Below are 21241 nucleotides of genomic sequence, written 5' to 3'. Positions count from 1 at the left end.
CGAGTGGATAATTCTGTGAATTCTATTGGGATGATTACATTTTTCGTTATCGTGGTGTCTGAACGCTTCAAAGTCCGTGTAGTCTAAATATATTGTACCCTGTATACTGGAGTGGATATCACAATATGCGACGTAGGTTCCATTAAAGAAATCTCTCACCGGACACACCATGGATTCACTTCCTGTCACCTCAATTCGGAAATTACTTCCCCTGGATGACAACACGGCCTTTTTTGCCGATACCTGTTTTCTTTCTTCTATGTAAATATACAGTATATGCTTGTTCGACATTGTCACGTTGAAACTGTACTTGTATGTCGCATTGTTGTCGGTATGGCAATGTTCCCCTTTAACATCAGTCTGAGGGTTGAAATTCGACCAGGCACGCTCTAGCTGTTCCTTTTCAGCAATGCCATTTCTAACCCAGTTATGTTCACCCGCAAGATTTTTCTCTCGATGTCCTGGGGCCGCTTTATGTTTTAATTGCCCACCAATCTTTGCTGTTTTCTCAACAGATGGAGTTTTTTTCCATAAACGATGGACGCCGATGTCTCTATCGTAAGAGTTCAGAACGATAAAGAAAGTATATACAACAATGCATACGATTGCAAGTACCATAAATAAAACTGCCCCGTGAGTTAAACTCCCCTTTCTCATTTTTGAAAAGTGTGATGCCAATGAAAGTTCTTCCTTGATTATCCCTCTCTTTCGAGTTTTCCTGACTTCTTGTTTTTCTTCTGCGATGGCATTTATTTCAAAATGCTTTCCCCGTTTGGTATCGTCTGGAGATTAACTTTTTCAATGTCACGTTTTTGGCGATTAATTAGTTTTGGAAAAAAGAAAATTGAGAATTGCGCACCCAATAAGCTCATGCAACTCATAAGTGTATAAAGAGGGATATATAATAAAACTGGCTATATATTACCCGCACGCCATACATTGTATTACATTTATGATATTGTGTCATCAATTAAATTTGTGTAACAAAGGCACTTTTTCTTGGTACTCGGAAGGTTGCCAGGGTTCATATCTGGGTTTATGTAAGACTGTTGCCTAAACAGTTAGGACAATAGCTTAGCTTCAACAGTCAGTTTAATTTGGATCCACAAGAGAACAGACTTGTAATGATGGTAATTGATATTTATGAGGTGAGTGAAGAGCTGCTGTTGTGTCTTTTCGGCAGTATTTAAATGGTGGCATTTAAACACTCAGAGAGAGAGAAGTTTGGGTCCGCTGAAGCATTTGGGATTTTGGAGGGGAAACAGTCAGCGGAGTCGAGAAGTCATTTTCAAGAAAGGCGTTTTTTGGTGTGATTTTGTTTTTAATAACCGAATTGGGGGGGGGGGGGGGGGGGGTCCCTAAATCAGCCACTGGGTTGAAGGGTTTGAACGAACCGCTTTTTTGCCTGGAAAAAGATCGGCTCTGGGTATGTATTGATCTAGGTACTCGTGGTAAAACGTCCACTTATTCAGAGAACTGTACATTTTAGGGTGTTTTTGTCTTAAATAAATGGAAGCGATTGCAGTAGCTAATATGTTGAGCTCTCATTTTTTCTGTTATCAGCCCTGCGGAAGCATTTACGTCCTTTCACATGTAACTTATAAATTCAACAGACTTTTAACATGAATGCCACAGGTGTGCTCTCCAACACAGCGAGTTGTGTTTGGTTGTGCTGATTGTAAAACGTTCCAAACTGTTTCCTAAAAGTCATCAGTTGATTGTTGTATACGTCTGAAACGTTACGCTGTGTGCGTCTTCTGACGTGTAATTACGTCACATGTTTGTATGACGACGGTTGCCGTTTGATACTCGAGACTCCACGAGGTAAGCCGCACTTTTGGTTTCTCTGAATACAAATTTCTAGCAAAATGAGTGTTCAGCGCGCGCCTCGCTGAATTTACATCAGTATAGGGAACAGGATGATGTAGGGAACGTTTTGGTAGGAAATATTTGCAGAGTTTGTCTATTTTTGTGGTTTTATTGCATCTTCCGCCCAAAGCCTGAAATCGTAAGACGGCGGAGGCCATTTTCTCGCATAGCAACAACCAATGATTTACACCAAATTCTAAAGTTAGGCAGTCCAAGCCATTTCTTATTAATATCTTGGTAGATATAGTTAGAATTTGTTATTGTTTTACTGAATTATTGGAAAATAGCAGTTTAGACATGATTTGACTAGAACGTTTAGGTGATAGAATGTCATGAAAAGCAGTGAAACGCTCTCACTTCCCAACAGTTGGAAACTTTTTTTTTTTTTGCGTTGTGCTTGGGACAAATGGGTTATTTTCTATAAAACTCTTAATTTAAATTGCTTTTCAACAGGTTACTTTAGCAAAAAATAATGAAATTATTATTTTTTCTGTTATTGTGACGTAATTTCCGCCCAAAGCTTTCGCTGGGTAAGATGGCGGAACGGAGGTTTTGACATCGCAACCTTTAAAAAACTTTGGGATAAATGACAAAATTTTAAGTTAAGACAAACTATTTGCTCATATTTCAACAGTATTTGGAATCCACGATACAGTTTTTCAATGATTGTGATAGGTGTGCTATCGAGCGCAGTCAACTGTGTTTGGTTGTGCTGTTTGTAAACAAAAAACGTACCAAACGGTTCCAAATATTTATCAGCTGATTGTTGCACAATTGTTTACGTCTGTAACGTTACGCTGTGTGCGTCTTCTGACGTGTAATTACGTCACATGTTTGTATGACAACGGTTGCCGTTTCATACTCGAGACTCCACGAGGTAAGCCGCACTTTTGGTTTCTCTGAATACAAATTTCTAGCAAAATGCGTGTTCAGCGCGTGACTCGCTGAGTTTACATCAGTATAGGGAACAGGATGATGTAGGGAACGTTTTGGTAGGAAATATTTGCAGAGTTTATCGATTTTTGTGGATTTATTGCAACTTCCGCCCAAAGCCTGAAATCGTGAAGACGGCGGAGGCCATTTTCTCACATAGCAACAACCAATGATGCACACCAAATTTTGAAGTTAGGCAATTCAAACCATTTCTCATTGACATTGTGGCAGGTTTTGTTAGTATTTTTGTTTTTGTTTTATTGAATTATCGGAAAATCGCAGTTTAGACATGATTTGACTAGGACGTTTAGACAAAAAAATGCAATGAAAAGCAGTGAAACGCTTTCACCCCCAGCAGTTGAAAACTTTTTTGGGGGGTTTGCGCTTGGGACAAATCCTTTATTTTATATAAATTCTCAAATTAGATTGCTTCTCAACAGGATACTTTAGCAAACATTCATTCATTTTTGTTATTGTGACGTAATTTCCGCCCAAAGCTTTCTCTGGGTAAGATGGTGGAACGGAGTTCTTAATCTTGCAGCCGACGAAATAACTTTGAAAAAGTGACTAAGTTCAAAGTAAAGACAAATTAATCGCATATGTTTTAACAGTATTTGGAATAAATGGTAGATATTTTTCAATAATCTGCAGAGGAATGTAATTTCTGTTGTCTTAAACTTTACAATTTTTCCATTAAAAGGTCTACATTTTGTTTATGTGTTGGATTTCTTTAGCAACTTTTACAAAAATACAGTGAAGGTATTTAGACATTCCTTACAGAATGTAATTATTCTCTTGTTAAAAGCAAATCTAAGAAGGGTTGGAGTAACAAATTTATGTTTGTAGTGTTTCTGGATTTACGTTTAGTTACTAAATGTAGCCTTGCAGATAGTGATTATCAGAAATTGCTATACAATTTGCCACTAGGTTGCCATATTTTTTTATCCACAAACTGCCTTTATCTATATTTCCCTAGTATTATGAATTCTTGGAAGATTTTATTTTTGCAATTGTGGCTTTTTTGGAATCATTATCTTGTAGACATTTTAAATTGTGCTTTGTATTTGCAACTTGAACTTATTGTTTCAAAGTCACACTGTCCTATCTTGCATGAAATTCCAGATTTTGGTTGAATCACATTTTTTCTGCTTTTTACCATTCACTTTCATTTTTTTTTTCAGTTGATTTCACTCTATCCTGCATAGGTTGAGAGACTAATAGTGTTGGACTATATATTCACCTGTCTTGTGCTTCAATAAGCCAAGACAAACTACAATATTCAGAACATTGAAACTCATCAGCTGAGTTGAACCTTCTATCCAAAATTGCTCTGACTCTGAGCATTGTATATTGCTCTGTATTGAAAATCACTGCAGTTTAATCTGCAGCATATACTTTATAATTGAAGAGACTGCTCTTGCAGCAAACTGAACTATGTCCTTTCCTTGTGGAAAGGTTTTAACTCCTATTGGAGAGGATCACCCTGATGGTGATCCACAATTACTGGCTTCTGCCCTGGCCCTGGGGCCGCTGCAGCACCAAAGGTCCAAAGGTCTGGCACCCCTGGGCAGTGTGCAAAAACAGAGTGGTGATGCACTCATCGCTGAGGAAATTCAAGTAGGAAGGCTTCGTCCAAAGAAGAAGGACAAGCTCGCCACTGGCCCAGTGCCAAAGGAGGAGGTTGGTTCTGTAAGACCTAAGGTGAAGACACCTACTAACTTCCAAGTGAACAGCAATCGACCTCTCAGGACTGGGAGTGGCTTTGATGAAGGAACCAGTGATGAGGACGATCCCTTGTACTACATGGGAGAATTGAGGGGACCTCTGCAGTACCTCACGCCAAAATGGCAGAAGAAAGAGAACCCCCGTGTCCACCCTGACAGCCCCCTGGGGTCTGACGTCCCTCTGGGGACCTGCATCAAGGTGCCACCGCGCTTTGCCCGCCCTGGGAAAGTGCCACCATCCCCGTGGTGGAAGGATCTGGACCTTGCAGTCTTCGTTGAAAAGCTGCTGCATGTACGTCACGTGCTGCCTGTGACGTATCGTAAACCATTCTCTGATGACATCAGCACAGGGATGTATGAACTGGTGGTGCTGGATCCCAAGTTCCAGCATCCCATCCACTTGTTCCACGGGATCACCTCGGACAAGCTGCCTAACCCGAGGAAGATCAAGCAGCGCTGCCCTGTTCCTAAGGGTGAGGTTATGACTCCGCCCACCTGGAGACAGGTGCACATGGCCAGGGCATCAGGAATAGCAGGTAAGCATGGACAATACCTATAGTACATGGTAAATTCTTTGAGCATTTTAATTTGACACTGATTTATTTTGCACTTCTCCCTCGAAAGACTGAAACTTAAATTGTCATGTTTTTCATATATGTTGTTTTTAGGCTATTGTTGTTTATTTTTATATTACTTCCATACTTTATTTAAAATTTAAATCATTAATTGTTTCTTTAAAGAGAGTTTATATTTTAAAACTGTTTTTGATAACTATTCTGTCCTATATTAGGTACCTTGGATGAGCAGAAGTGCTGTGAAGGTTACATGATGGTCAATGACCAGATGATAATGGAGGAAGATTATGATGAAGGATTTGTGCCAACAGATAAGGGTAGGTACCTCTCTCTCTCTCTGTTTTTATTATTTAGATAAATTTTTATGTGGAAATTTAGTTTTGCTTTTATCTGACAATACTAATGTATGTATTTTCTGATGAAAAATGTTAGTCTAATACCCCAAATATGACATTTTTTATTTCCATTATAGAACTGTGTGAATATGGCAGGAGCCTTGGCATTGATGTGGAGTGTGAGCCCCACTTGATGTACATAGCCGAGGAGGGGATCAGGACCCCAATGCCAGTGAACTGGAGAGCATGGTGAGGGGATATCTCAATTTTAATTTGATTTATCGTTGATTAGATGAGGACTTTTCTTGTAGCAGAAGTGCGCACACACACACACAGGGCTAGACACTAACTTTTATGAGCACCTGTCCTTCGGACAGGTGCTCATAAATTTGACCTGTCCGATTTTCAATCCAACCTGTCCACAAAACCAATAATTTTTTTCTATTCATACGTTTGAACTTTGTCAATTTATATGTGTGGTCATACATTTAAATTAATGTATATATTACCAAAACATTCAATCATATGAGCCCCGAAAATGCACCTTAAAGTGAATCTATGTTCAGATTAAAATTTGTTTTTTCATACTTGTGAACTCCTGAAGATTTAATCTTGCATTTAAGTCTGATAATTCACATCAGGGCTTCTCCTAGGATTTGGGGTACAGGGTCTACTAATTGTAAGTCTGCAATTTGATAACAGATTCACATGAAGTTTAACCAAAGCTAAAAAAAAAACCCTGAGTGGGAAGTGGGGAGGGGGTACAGTACTGTTAAATTAATTTTATTAAAATATTCAAAATTTATAATATTTGAATAAATTTCAATGAAAATTAAAGAAATTTTATAATACTTTACTTATATTTATGTTAACAATTTAACTTTTTAAGGGGTTATCACATGTTTGATTTTTTAAACATATATGAACTAAATAAAATCAGTATAAAAAAGTTCCCCTTCTTTTTATTAAAATTCTCATATTTGTTATTACTAATTTCTTCCTTACATCAATATCACACTGGTATATGAGAGCAATGTTAATTTATCATATTCCAGCACTAAATTTTAAACTGTAAATAACAGAGGTGATGCTAGAGTCATTAAAAAAACATCATACATAATTTCAGGTAATATTTTGGCAAATAAACAACATTTCAACAAGATCTTCAGTCCCAAAGATTTCACTTTCTATAGTGAGCAGATAGCATACAACGTGTTTGATTGACAGGCAGTTTGTTGCCGTGACAACGAACTAGATATAGCCAGTTCATCCAGTCCAATCTGGCTCCAGCACAGTACTTGTGTAGTTTCTGTTTTTGGAAGTGTCTTTATTACTAAACCACGTAAATTTTTAACTAAATAAATGTTCAGTAGTGAACCTGATATGTGAATAAATTTTGTCTGCTGAAGTTCTGGAGGGTGTTCACTTTCATAATTTGGCGGTAAGTTTGCTCAGACTTCGTTTTGCGACTGCATGTGTTTTGTGCCAAAAGTAGGTCACTCTTTTTCAATGTCCTCTAGGAAGAGGCAAAAAGACGTTAGTATGCAACAAAAAATGATTTTTAAAAGATTTTTGCTCCAAATTTCTCATAAAGCATGACCTGTCCGTCGGACAGCCAACCCTGCAACTTCACCTGTCCGAACTGAATTTTTACCTGTCCCGGACAGGCGGACAGGCGCTAATGTCGAGCCCTGACACACACGCTTGCATGTACACGTATGCACACACATGCAGGTGCCTCCACACAGAGCCTGCCACATTATTATTATTATTATATTTTTAGACCATGTATTGTAGCTTTATAATAACATTGTATTGCAGTCAAGATGTCAATGGTGACACCTACTATTTCAACTTTGCCACTGGTGAGTGCATCTGGGACTATCCCGCTGATATGAAGTACAGAAAGATGGTGGAGGACGAGAGACGTAGATTGGCCAGACAGGGGCCAAATAATGGTCAGTTTTTTTTAACTGTTTTATTAAAAACCCTACCTTTAATAATAATGTCAAATATATGTCTCTACCAAGCAGTTTTGGCTGACTCCAGCTCATGGTGCACTGTAATGCATATACCGCAATAGGTTTATACCCTAGCTTTTGTTTAAACTAATATATCACCACTTTGAAAGTTTACTCCTGTTTATGCTCAATCTATCATCATAATTATAAAGCCTAGCAAACAATTTTATTTTGTGCAAATATATAGAATTTATAAATGAAGATTATAGTTTTTAATGCCCTGTTTGCTTTTATTGTCACCTCACACTCACATTGTGACAATAAAATAAAGAAGATAACTGTATCTTGCAGCTGCTGATAAGATCAAGCTTGCTGCACCAAAAGCAACTGACAAAAAAGAAGAGGTAAGGGTAAAAGCATTCACATTAACTTCCATCTAGATTTTTTTGTTAGGATTGTAAATGTATTTCTAGTTAAAATGCATTTCACTTCATTAAATTAGATTTTACATGCTAAAAAGATTTGTTATTACTAATAAATAAATAAATAAATAAATGAATAGGTAAATAAATAAAAGAATCACTGACAGTGTCCATCTGCTGATGTTTTAGCCCGTCCAGGTCAACTCTCTGGGCAAACTTGATCCTCTGAGACCTCTCAAGACAATGGCTGGAGTAGGGGTATGTGCCTGGTCATCTTAAAAAACTTTCACCTTGAATAGGTTTTGAATATGAAAATGGATGATAACTTCTGGCCCCTGTATTAAACTTGTTTAATAGGAAATTAATACGTTTTGGGAGTCATTTGTTGTAAATGTATCAGTTATTAAGTAATAGTTTCTGGTTTATCTTTAAGTGAACATAACATTTCGTGTATTAAATGAAGTAAGAATTAGAATAAAAGAAAAAAACAAAGATTTTTCCCTTTTTTATCATGATGATTAATTGTTCTTTCTTTTTTATCAATATCCTCAGTTGATCAGTGGTATGTTATTTTTGTGTCTGTTATTTCCAGGATCTCCCTGCAATTCCTTCTCTGCCTCCCCTAGAAGATGGCATTGCTCCTGGGGCTGTCTTTATTCACAAACCTCTGCCTTCCATTCAGGTAACAGTTTTTATAAGACTGCTGTTCCAAAATTCAGTCAATCTTCCCCCAAGGGTCTATTGTTATTGGTCTTTGTGCTACTTCCCCTGTACTAAAAAGAAATTTTTTTTTTCTTTATGATATCATTAACATCACTACTGTAACTCAATATAGTTGTAATTAGGCATTCAAATGGGGGAAAATTACTAGAAGTAGGAATTAAAGACATTTTCACCAGCAAAGACGTCAGCTAATAATAATTTTGGTACATGGTCTTGTTTGATTTCACATTCTAATTGTCTTTTTTTTTTGTAAAATCTGACCGTTACATTTTTATTTAGTCCAAAAAGAAAAGTGGCACAGAAGAGCCCAAAGCTGTGAAGGAGGCTAAAAAGCCAGCTCCTAAGAAAGAAAAGATTAAGGAGGAACATGTGCCAAAACAGAAAGAAGAAAAGATCAAGGAGGAACTTGTGCCAAAACAGAAGGTGAGATTTGGAAATATTTATGGTTGTTCTTAACTGGAAATCAAACATGAGTGCATGTAATTTTTACCCCAATGAAAATAAAACTAAATGTAATCAGAAGTTGAGTAGTTAGACCTCCTATAAAAATTAGGTGACCCTGAATTTTTAGTTTTTGTGCAGAGACTACTTTTGATTAAGTAACAGTTGCATGACCAGTGAGAATTTTTAAGGATCTGTGACCAGAATCATTATTATTATTATTATTATTATTATTATTATTATTATTATTATTATAGGTTGAAAACTCCAATCTGTGCATGGTATTATGTATATCTTTACAATACATTGGCAGCATATTTGTCATTGATTTACTTTGTTTTTGAAATTTCAGGGTTTTAGTATTTATAGGAAAATGAACCTCAAAATAATCAAACCAGTATGATGATGATGATGCAGAAGAGTTCTGCTACAACAGCTAGGTACAGTTTTCTCCAGCAGGTGCCACAGTCCATGGTATAGCACAGATACACGTAGTTCTCTGTACATCCACTGTTTTGCTTCAGCTTTTCTCGGCTTTACATGCTGTGGGTTTTCTATTCTTGTTTTGCTGTGTTCCACTCTTTGTGCACTTCTTTTGCTTTTTTTGTTCTAGTTCATTGCTTTTTCTTATGAAACCCACCCTGCAAGACTTTCGTTCTGCATGTCACGTATAGTGACCATTTTCTTACTTACACTTCTTTCCTTTTTTTATGTATACTGCAGTTTCTTCCCTCCTTTCTTTTCAGTATTTTTCATCCCTAGTGGAATACCTTTGATAACTTAAATGCTTCTTTTCTTTCTTTAGTATTCTTTAACTCTTTCTTTTTTGGTTTTCATTGCACTTTTTCTACTTTTTCCAGTTTGTTCTTATGCTTTTTCTCTATTTCCTTCAGCTTTATGCCAATATGACAGTATTTTTAAGTTTTCTTTGGTCTTCTTTCCCAACTACTGTACCACATAAATGAAAATTTCACAGTGTGATTCAGACATTAAACGCAACATTGTGATGCTAAGAATTTTTGTCATAATTCTTGTTTTCCCTTTTACTGAAAGCTGTCATCCTGACTATAAGCACATTTTACGTTAAGTCTCTGACTCTCTGTTTTGCTCTATCCCAGGCAAAGCAGGCCAAAAAAGAAAAGCCAAAAAAGAAAAAGTACACAAAGAGAAGACCAAAGACAAAGGATGACACAGATGAGGATCTTAAGAACATGGTAGGTAATAATTTTTGTAGGAGTGATGTAGAAGTGCAGGAAAAACATTTCCTATGTGATAGGATTTCATATTATTTATTTATTTATTATTATTATTTTTTTTTTTGCATGGCATGCTAAGTTTGACTACCTAATTAATTTTGTCTTTGAATTATAACTTGTTGAAAGTTTGTTTAATCTTTATTTTAATACATTTTCATTTATTGAGTTGTCATTTTTTCTGTTCTTTTTTCTTGATTGTTCTTTTCTTCTATCCTTATTTGAAAGTGTTTTTAAACTATTTTTGCTTATTTGTTTTTTCTGTGTCTGTGTACAGAGTGATCTGCCCTATGATTCTGATCCCAACTTGATGGCAGAGCTGGACACGAGAGAGAAAGAAATTGAACTGGTATGTCTTTTTGTGAGTCAGACTAGTAGCAACAAAGTATGTCATTGTGCTTATGATGAAAAATCTTTTATTGGTCCTCTCAATGACAAGTACCCGTGCATCTGATCTACTATTTGTGTCACAGTTACCCTATGTTTTTTTTTACATGAATATATTTTTCTCTACCAGTCCAAGCAAATGAAAGACAAGGAGGTCAATCCTCAGAAGAAGAATGAAGAAATTGATGAATTGGTATGTCCAACTTTTTGTCAAAATTCATTGTCTCTAGAATATTCTACATCTAACACTTGTTATTCAACATTATTAGCTATATTAGGGGAACAGTTTGATTTTTTTTTTTTTTTTCAGAATTTTGTCCATTGTTGCATTGTTTATTATTTTACAATTTATACAACAAATTAGATAAGCTTCTCACCTTCAGAAATAATAATTGCATGATGTAAGCAGCACAATTCAAGATAGACTGAACTTGGTTTTGTGACGTTACTACACGTACCATGCTCTCAGTAATTTTGATCAAGATGGCAAGTTGATATCTGTGTATAAATATTCCTACCGCTACAAATTCTGTCATGTGTATGTGTTCTGGTGTTTTAGGAAAAGGAAAAAAGTCAGGATAAGATCACAGCAAAAGAATCTCACAAGCTTAAGAAGAACATCCATCGGGAACGAATCGAAATTGAGAGAGAACTGAGACAAGCTAAAGAGGAAAAGCTGAGGTATGTTGTATTTTGATACAACATTTAAGTTATCCAATGATATAGGTAATTAAATAACTAGGCAAGTGGTTATTTACCTCATGATGCCACACTGGTGCCATGTCTCATTCATATCTAATTTTTTTTATCATTTTTTTCACAGAATCATGAGAGAAAAGATCAACAGAGAGACCCAAATTGAGATGGCCAAGATGAGGGATGAAAGAATGAAAGAGCTTATGAAGGCCATGGAGGAAGACCTGGAGAGAGCTAAGGGAGAGTTTGTACAAACCAGAGAGGAAAAACTCAGGTAGGTTAATTATACTTTAATTACTGTGAATTCATCATTAACTCATTTGTGTCTTTAATGGCTTGTGTACATTCACCTGTTCAGTGTGATTCTATTTGTCCTTGTAATATATTATTATTATTATTATTATTATTATTATTATTATTATTATTATTGTTGTTGTTGTTATTATTCCAGAACTTTGGGAGAACAGATAGACAGAGAAGCTAAAGATCAGATAGCCAGGATGAAAGCTGAAAAATTGGATGCTCTCATGAAAGGCATGCAGCAAGAACTGGATAGAGCTAAGATAGAGATGATGCAAACTAAAGAGAGAAAACTGAGGTATGCTATACTTTTGTTACTGTGAAGTTATCATTAACAAGGGATAAGATCCACCTTTTTGGGTGGTGTTGGTGCTCACAACAGTAACAACATTTTTCAGACTATCAGCAATTTCTGACTTTTTGGGAGCCAAAAAGTCTCATTCTTGATTATGTCATTTGTACCATTTCTTTTTAAATACCCTAGGTGATTATTTGGAATTTTTATTTTTTGATATTATTATTATTATTATTATTATTATTATACCAGAGTTATAGGAGAACAGATAGACAAAGAAACTAAGGATCAGATAGCCAGGATGAAAGATGAAAAGTTGAATGCTCTCATAAAATGCATGCTGAAAGAGCTGGATAAAGCTAGGACAGAGATGATAGAAACCAAGGAGGAAGACCTAAGGTATGTTATACATTTGTTACTGTGAAGTTATCATTAACCAGGGATGAGATTTGTGAGACAATCGGCAGATTTCTGACTTTTTGGGAGCCAAAAAGTCACATTCTTGATCATTTCATTTGTACCATTTCTTTTTAAATACCCAGAGTGATTATTTGAAATGTATAATATCTGATATTATTACTTCAGAGTTATGGGAGAACAGATAGACAAAGAGACTAAACATCAGATAGCCAGAATGAAAGATGAAAAGCTGAATGCTCTCATGAAAGACATGCAGCAAGAACTAAGAGAAGCAGAGAAAGAGATGAGGCTAATTAAAGAAGAAAGAATTAGGTGTGTTATTTGTCTTATTGTGAAGTTATTCATGAATATTTTTCATTGGTAATGGTGTTAACTACAACATCAAAGCATATTTACAATTGAACCAAGTGAAGATATTGAATATATCACAATCATTAGAGAAACCATACATAAAGAGGCAAGAGATGATATGTGTAAGCTGAAATCTCAGGATAAACTTATGAAGGGACATGGAAGAAGAACTGATCACAGCTGAGACAGTCATGCAAAAAGTTTAAGGGGAAAAGCTTCGGTTTGCCAAATTTTTCTCTGAATCTCGTAGTTCAATACCTTTGCTTTGTTTCAGAATCCTGAAAGAAAAGATCAAAAGAGAAACAGAAGATGAGATGTCCAAGATAAAATTGGAGGCCCAGGATAAACTTAAGAGGGATATCCAACAAGAGCTGCTAACAACTGAGAAAGAACTGAGACAAGCCAAAGAAGAAAAGCTTGGGTATGTTTTATTTCTTTATTTTTATCAAACTTATAAAAAAAAAAAAACTCCAAACAGGTGAGCAATTGTCAACTATTTCAGGTACAAAAAGACCATTCACAAGTTCATTCAGTATAGGCAGTTCATATTATGAAAAAAAATGCTTTCACTGCCAAAAATATTGCTGTATCATGATGTTTGTTTATTATACTTTCTTCTAAGATCTTGAGAGAAATGATAAATAGAGACAGAAAATGTTTCAGTGTCACAGTTTGTTTGTTTTTTTTTTGTATCTTAATGTTTACTGTACTTAATTTAGGAGCCTGAAAGAAAAGATCAATAATGAGACAGAAGGTGAGATGTCCAAGATAAAGCAGGAGGCCCAAGATAAACTTAAGAGGGATATCCAGCAAGAGCTGCTAACAACTGAGAGAGAAATGAGACAAGCCAAAGAAGAAAAACTTGGGTGTGTTTTATTTCTATATTTTTTATCAAACTTGTAACACAACTTCAACAGGAGAGCAACTGTCAAATAATTCATACAAAGAAAGTGGATCCACAAATTCATTCATTCACAGGCAGTTCATATTTTTGAAAAAGTTGCTAAATTCATTGTCACAAATGGTGTATCATGATGTTTGTTCACCGTGATTTTTTTTTTAGGATCCTGAGAGAAAAGATCAACGGTGAGACAAAACAGGAGCTGTCCAAGATAAAAGATGAGGCCCAAGATAAACTAAAGGATGATATCCAACAAGAGCTGTTTGCAGCTGAGAAAGTACTGAGACATGACAAAGAACGAAAACTTGGGTGTGTTAATTTTATTTCTTTCTTTCTTTATTATCAAACTTGTAAAACAACTTTAACATGAGAGCAATTGTCAACTGATTTAGGTACAAAAAAATGTTTTATTTCTTTATTTTTATCAAACTTATAAAAAAAAAAAACTCCAAACAGGTGAGCAATTGTCAACTATTTCAGGTACAAAAAGACCATTCACAAATTCATTCAGTATAGGCAGTTCATATTGTGAAAAAAAAATGCTTTCACTGCCAAAAATATTGCTGTATCTTGATGTTTGTTTATTATACTTTCTTCTAAGATCTTGAGAGAAATGATAAATAGAGACAGAAAATGTTTCAGTGTCACAGTTTGTTTGTTTTTTTTTGTATCTTAATGTTTACTGTACTTAATTTAGGAGCCTGAAAGAAAAGATCAATAATGAGACAGAAGGTGAGATGTCCAAGATAAAGCAGGAGGCCCAAGATAAACTTAAGAGGGATATCCAGCAAGAGCTGCTAACAACTGAGAGAGAAATGAGACAAGCCAAAGAAGAAAAACTTGGGTGTGTTTTATTTCTATATTTTTTATCAAACTTGTAACACAACTTCAACAGGAGAGCAACTGTCAAATAATTCATACAAAGAAAGTGGATCCACAAATTCATTCATTCACAGGCAGTTCATATTTTTGAAAAAGTTGCTAAATTCATTGTCACAAATGGTGTATCATGATGTTTGTTCACCGTGATTTTTTTTTTAGGATCCTGAGAGAAAAGATCAACGGTGAGACAAAACAGGAGCTGTCCAAGATAAAAGATGAGGCCCAAGATAAACTAAAGGATGATATCCAACAAGAGCTGTTTGCAGCTGAGAAAGTACTGAGACATGACAAAGAACGAAAACTTGGGTGTGTTAATTTTATTTCTTTCTTTCTTTATTATCAAACTTGTAAAACAACTTTAACATGAGAGCAATTGTCAACTGATTTAGGTACAAAGAAATGAAACCACAAATTCCTTCATGCAAAAGGCAGTTCATATTGTTGAAAAAAGAAAATGCTTTCAGTTTCACAGTTTTCTTGTACGTGTCTTGATGTTTGTTCACATCTGCTTTCTTCTAGGATCCTGAGAGAAAAGATCAATAATGAGACAAATGATGAGATGTCCAAGATGAAAAAGGAGGCCCAAGATAAACTGAAGAACGATATCCAACAAGAACTGTTTACAGCTGAGAAAGAACTGAGACAAGCCAAGGAAGAAAAACTTGGGTGTGTTTTATTTCTTTATTTTTATCTAACTTGTAAAACAACTTCAACAGGAGAGCAATTGTCAACTTGTTCATGCGAAAAAAGTGAATTCAGAAATTCTGATATGCCTAGGCATTCTTCTTTCTTCTTTTAATTATGCTAAATTCATTCCACAAAAGTTGTTACACTCTAGGTTTGTTCACTGTTCTAGGGTCCTGAGAGAAAAGATCAACAGAGAGACAGAACATGAGATGTCTAAGATGAAAGAGGAAGCCCAAGAAAAACTGAAAAATGATATCCAACAAGAGCTGTTTACAGCAGAGGAAGAACTGAGACAAACCAAAGAAAAAAAGCTGAGGTGTGTTTTATTTTTTAATTTTTTATCAAGCTTGTAAAACAACTTCAACAAGAGAGCAATCGTCAACAATTTCAAACACCAGAAATCAAACTCAAATTCAGTCATGTAAAGGAAGTTCATATTTAAAAAAAAGAAATTACTTCCAGAGACAGAATTTTGTTGTATCTTGATGTTTGTTTACTGTACTTTTTTCTAGGATCCTGAGAAAAAAGATCAAAAGAGAGTTAAAACATGAGAAATCCAAGATGAAAGATGAGGCGCAAGATAAACTAGAGAACTTTATCCAACAAAAGCTGTTTATAGCAGAGAAAGGACTGACACAAGCCAAGGAAGAAAAACTTGGGTGTGTTTTATTTCATTTTTTTTTATAATCAAATTTATAGAACAACTTAAACAGGAGAGTAATTGTCAACTATTCATCCATGCATAGACAGTTCATAATATTGAAAAAATAAATGCTCCAGCATTGCATATGTTGTTGTATCTTGATGTTTAAGTTACTATTCTTTATTCTAGGGCCTTGAAAGGAAAGATCAACAGAGAGACAGATCATGAGTTGTCCAAGAAAAAAGATGAGGCCCGGGAAAAAATGAAGAACGATATGCAACAAGTGCTGTTTACAGCTGAGAAAGAAATGAAACCAGCCAAAGAAGAAAAATTTGGGTGCGTTTTATTTCTTTATTTTTATCAAACTTGTAAAACAACTTTAGGAGAGCAATTGTCAAGTATTTCAAACACAATGAAAATGAATACAGAAATTCATTCATGGATAGGCAGTTCATCTTTTTGAAAAAAAAAATTGCTTTCATTGCCACTAATGTTGTTGTATCTTTATTAATATTTGTTTACTGTACTATTTTTTAACAGTTTGAGAGAAAAGATCAACAGAGAGACCGAAGATGAGATGTTTAAGATGAAAGATAAGATGAAACGATTAACAGCTGAGAAAGAACTGACACAAGCTGAAAAGGAAAAGATTCAGTATGTTTTATTTGGATCTTTAACCACATTAACATCATAATTAGAGTACCTAATATTCAAATGCATTTACATATACTTTGATGAACGAAGAATGAATCCATAGATTTTTTCGTGTAATTTGGTTTTTGCTCCATTGGAACAGAAATATGAATTTTTTCAAACACATTTCAAATTTTTAAAATATTGATCATTAGGCAGATGAATTTAAAATGCAACAGTTTAAGTGCCATGGTGTCAGTGCCACTTTTGTATAGTTAGTAATCTTATAAAAATACTCATAAATGCTGATTTTTTTTCTTTTTTCAGAGAGTTCAGAACCCGCCTGTCATATGAAAGAACCAAGAATGGTGTGGCTGATGATTTCCTCCGTATACAGTGTGAAGATATATCTAAGCGACAGGCAAAGCATGATGCAGCCTACAGGGAGTATGAGAAAGACAGGGAGAGATTGTATAAACCGGTAAATAGACATATTGCACATTTTTGTTAGTCTTAAATCTGAGTTTTTTTTTTTTTTTTTTTTTTTTTTTTGTTCATTCATTATTTATGTTTACATGGATGTGTGATGGTTTGTTGAAATCATTTATCTGTTATGACAACTTTTAATATGTCAGTGCCAGCTTTCCAGTCAGTACATCTAGTCAGAGGCCCCATATTCTCATAAAAACATATCTGCCAGGATTCTTGCTGGGTGCAGTCAGCTTAACAGATTAACATGCCTCTTTGAAAATGCTTGAGATTATATGAGTATGTTAAAAACAAGAGGAGGCCTGTTAAGCTGATTGCACTTAGCAAGAGTCCCAACAGAGTTGGGTTGATTCACCTAGACAGAGGGCGTGTCTGTGGGACTCGGGTCACAGTTATCCATATAATCACCTTGCTGTCCACTCTCCTAGGATATGTGCCCCCTGATGCGGTCAGCCCTGAACAGCAGGAGAGCCAAGCTGGACAGAGAGGCCCTGGACATTGATATACTGAACAGCTCCTTGTCCACTGGACTCCGGCTGCTGAAGGAGAAGGAGAAGACTATCAAGGACTGGGAGGCATCACTAGGAGAAGTGAGTCCCAGAGAGAGAATGAAATGTCACTTTCACTTTTGTTTTTTAATTGAAGGATTTAGGAATTGTTACTTATGATGAAGTAAAAATTGTGAATCACTTTAAAATTCATTTTTCAAATAGTTACTGGTGAATAAGGGTGAAACGAATAACAAAACCAATTTCTCTTTTGTTTTTCATTGAACTATGGAGAAGGTAATTGATATTACAGAATATCTAAAACACCCAATTTTGTTTTTGAACTAGGGAGGGTGGTTAACAGTTATCTTCATTTGTCCATTAAAAAAAAAACACATGTTGGTGTTTGTTTGAATGTTTTTATTTTTCCAAGTAAAATAGTATTGAAATATTGGTTAAAAAAAAATCAAAATTTCAGGTGAATACAAAGGCTGAAGAATACTATCGTAACCTATGCCGCAAAGGCGATGACCACCTGCTGACAGACTCTGATGAGGAAAACAAATCCAGCAGCAGTGACAGCTTGCAGGAAGGGAATTTTAGTAAGTTTCCTCCAAAATTTTCATCTGCTGGTGATTTTTGAATTTTTTTTTAGTTTCCATCATCATTGTCATAGTGTCATTTATATATTTATATTATGGCATAAATACACCATTCAAAGTGGGTTATTTCAGTAGAATTTACTATGCCTAGGCCATGTTTTTAAAGCCACCACCCCATTGACACCAGTGCAAAGATTAAAGTTTGGGTCCTCCTTCATCCACACTTTACCCACCATATATCATAAGTATGGACATTCACTGACATTACAAATTTCCTCTTTGCTATTACAGGATATAGAATTAAGCCTTACAAGAATAGATACTTGAGGGACAAACCCAGGCCAGTCGTTGGCAACCACTTCATCAACCCTGCCTACAGTGCCGAGCTCCGTAGATTGAACCGGCAGATGAAAGATGTGGTCAGTTTTATCAAATCTAGAACTCCTGGCCACACAGATGAAGCCAATGCTCACCTGGGTAAGTGGAAGGTGGTGTTTTTTTTTTTTTTTTTTTAATTTATTTCTTTTTCTTTTTAAAGTTTCAGCAAAAGTTTCAGCAGTGGGAATTTTGTCATGCATTCCTAACCCTGAGGGGATATATTCACCAGTTATGATTGGAGACTTGGCAATTGATTATAACTGTCAAATTATATTTACAAACTTGAAGTGATAAATCCACTAATTCCCACTGGAAGTACAGTCAAACATTTCATCATGATGTCTACCAGTGTTAGATTCCTTGAAATGTGATGTCATGTGACCCAATTTGGGCCAGTGAATGAACTCGTCTCATAATGATAATACAAAATATATCCTCCTGTTTCAGACACCTCTGCTGCCAGAAGACAGCTCCAGGGTCCAGGCTGTATTAAGAAGAATTTAAGAAAATATTTTGGTTATGCTAATATATAGATTTATCCAAATTTTTAAATATATTTATAGTTACAAAAATACAACAATTACAAGAATAAAAATCCACATTATTTTGATAAAATTTAAGTAGGCTGAATTTGAACTTTGTAATGTTTTCGAATTTCATGTCACTGTCAAGATTATTCCATAAAAGTATAGAGCTCTAGACAGGCCCATTGTTTGAAACGTCTTTATTTTAAGTGCCTGTCAATATATGTTCTTTGATTTAGGTTTTTCTCTTTGCAATAGTAGATATTTTATTGTCAAACAAACTACTCAAGTCCTAAGGTGTCAAACTATTTCAGGACTTGTAAAGCATTGTAACATTTCTAAAATTTATTTTCACAAAAATGGTGAGCCAGTTTAAGTTTTTATAAGTAGAGGAATGGTTTTTGTGCCCGTTTTTGATCTAAAAAGAATATAGTGGCACTTTTTTGACACTTACGTATTTTAAAGATTTTCGGACTACTGCTCCATACAGTGGCACAGTAGTCTAGATAAAGGAGTGCATATGCATTATAGAAAAGCTTTCGTTTCTACTAGGAGATAGTTTTGTGAGATTTTTCTTTAAAGCAAGTTAACTATTTATGGTCATTTTTAGGTCATCACATATGGTAAACCCAAGTAGTTTTTTAGACCTCACACAGATAATCACTTTTTAATTAAAAAATACTAGTCTTGTAGTTTCTTACCATTTTTGAGTAAGTGTTCACATCATTGTCTCATAGTAATGAGCATATGTTTAGTTTTTTTAAAAAAAATTGGCGACCTTTTTTATATTCAAACCATCCAGTAACATTTTTCATGTTATTTTTATTATATTAAAATGGAATTGATTTAATTAGCAAGCACATGTAGCATTTAAATATTAATGTAGTAAGTATATAAAAGAGAAATGACAAATTTACCAAAAAAAAAAAAAAAAAAAAAATGGAAAATGTATTTTAACAACTTTACAAAAGGAATGAAAAGGGAAAATTATAAAAAAATGTGAAGTAAAGTATATGTCATCATATTTTGATATTTTGTTAAAAGCAGGATAACTGACAAAATCTTTGATTTTCTGTATATGGATATTCCATAATATGTCTTCACATATAGTGAACTCTTGTAGTTTTTCAGACCTCACATGGTCAGTTTTTAATTTAAAATCTTGTAGTTTCTTACCCTTTTTGGGTAAGTGTTCACATTTTTGTTTGATATTTATGAGCATGTTTTTTTTTTTTTTTTGATTGGAAACCTTTTATTTATTCAGACCATCTAATAACAGTTTTCATGTGACTATTATATAATTAAAAGGGCAAATATTTTATTGGCAAGTATGTACTATTTATATATAGTTGTAGTAACGACATAAAAGAGAAATGACAAAAATCAACAAAAAAAAAAAAAAAAAAGAAAAGAAAAAAAAAAAGAAGAAAATGTATCTTTAGAAAGTTTACAAGAGGCAGAAAAGAAAAAAATTATGTTAAAACAAATATTCTATTATAGTTAAAATTGAAAAATGACATAATTTTAACTTTTGTGCTCTCACCAACTATAGAAGCACAGATAATCCTCAGCAAGCCCCGTTCTGCCCTTCTGGCATACAAGGCAGAACGGGGATAATTGATATTAATAAGAAAAGCTGAGGATTATCTGTGAATTCCTATATGTAAGGGAAAGTGGGTGAATAAGCTGAAGTGTTTTAAAAAAAGCTTATATAGATGCACCCACTTTCCCTTCATATAGAAACACAGATAATCCTCAGCAAGCCCCGTTCTGCCCACCTGGCATACAAGGCAGAACGGGGATAAATAATGTTTATAAGAAAAGCTGAGGATTATCTGTGAATACCTTTATGTAAGGGAAAGTGGGTGAATAAGCTGAAGTGTTTTTAAAAAGCTTATATAGATGCACCCACTTTCCCTTCATAAAGAAGCGCAGATAATCCTCAGCAAGCCCCGTTCTGCCATACAAGGCAGAACGGGGATAAATATTTATGAGAAAAGCTGAGGATTATCTGTGAATACCTATATGTAAGGGAGAGTGGGTGAATAAGCTGAAAAGTTTTTTTAAAGCTTACATGCAAAAAGCAAAATGCACCCACTTTCCCTTCATATAGAAGCACAGATAATCCTCAGCAAGCCCCGTTCTGCCCTCCTGGCATACAAGGCAGAACGGGGATAAATAATGTTAATAAGAAAAGCTGAGGATTATCTGTGAATACCTTTATGTAAGGGAAGTGGGTGAATAAGCTGAAGTGTTTTTAAAAAGCTTATATAGATGCACCCACTTTCCCTTCATAAAGAAGCACAGATAATCCTCAGCAAGCCCCGTT

At 34.9% G+C, this 21241-nt stretch overlaps 3 protein-coding genes across 3 annotated transcripts; all 3 read left to right on the top strand.

Annotated features, from left to right (window-relative positions):
• The first annotated feature begins 9382 nt into the window (after positions 1 to 9382).
• Positions 9383 to 10839, top strand: LOC147760802 (uncharacterized). The gene is made up of 4 exons (XM_087017253.1): positions 9383 to 9457; positions 9597 to 9651; positions 10037 to 10197; positions 10514 to 10839. The coding sequence occupies exons 1-4, from the start codon at positions 9383 to 9385 to the stop codon at positions 10688 to 10690; spliced, it is 468 nt and encodes a 155-aa protein (XP_086873379.1). The 3' UTR covers positions 10691 to 10839.
• On the top strand, positions 10759 to 14194 carry LOC147760801 (uncharacterized). Its single transcript, XM_087017252.1, has 10 exons — positions 10759 to 10816; positions 11183 to 11304; positions 11447 to 11593; positions 11771 to 11917; positions 12167 to 12313; positions 12500 to 12646; positions 12960 to 13106; positions 13405 to 13551; positions 13749 to 13895; positions 14188 to 14194. The coding sequence occupies exons 1-10, from the start codon at positions 10763 to 10765 to the stop codon at positions 14192 to 14194; spliced, it is 1212 nt and encodes a 403-aa protein (XP_086873378.1). The 5' UTR covers positions 10759 to 10762.
• Positions 14195 to 14285: 91 nt separating this feature from the next.
• LOC147760800 (uncharacterized) lies at positions 14286 to 19617 on the top strand. Its single transcript, XM_087016526.1, has 12 exons — positions 14286 to 14430; positions 14628 to 14774; positions 14988 to 15134; positions 15325 to 15471; positions 15668 to 15814; positions 15988 to 16134; positions 16339 to 16452; positions 16759 to 16912; positions 17349 to 17510; positions 17887 to 18010; positions 18302 to 18487; positions 18836 to 19617. Exons 1-12 carry the CDS (start codon positions 14324 to 14326, stop codon positions 18919 to 18921), a joined length of 1668 nt encoding a protein of 555 aa, XP_086872652.1. The 5' UTR covers positions 14286 to 14323; the 3' UTR covers positions 18922 to 19617.
• The last annotated feature ends 1624 nt before the right edge of the window (positions 19618 to 21241 follow it).

Source organism: Lingula anatina, chromosome 7 (assembly GCF_051362555.1).
Source record: "Lingula anatina isolate TDL-2025a chromosome 7, LinAna3.0, whole genome shotgun sequence".
Classification (NCBI taxonomy): domain Eukaryota; kingdom Metazoa; phylum Brachiopoda; class Lingulata; order Lingulida; family Lingulidae; genus Lingula; species Lingula anatina.
This window is presented reverse-complemented; position numbering and strand designations above follow the sequence as displayed.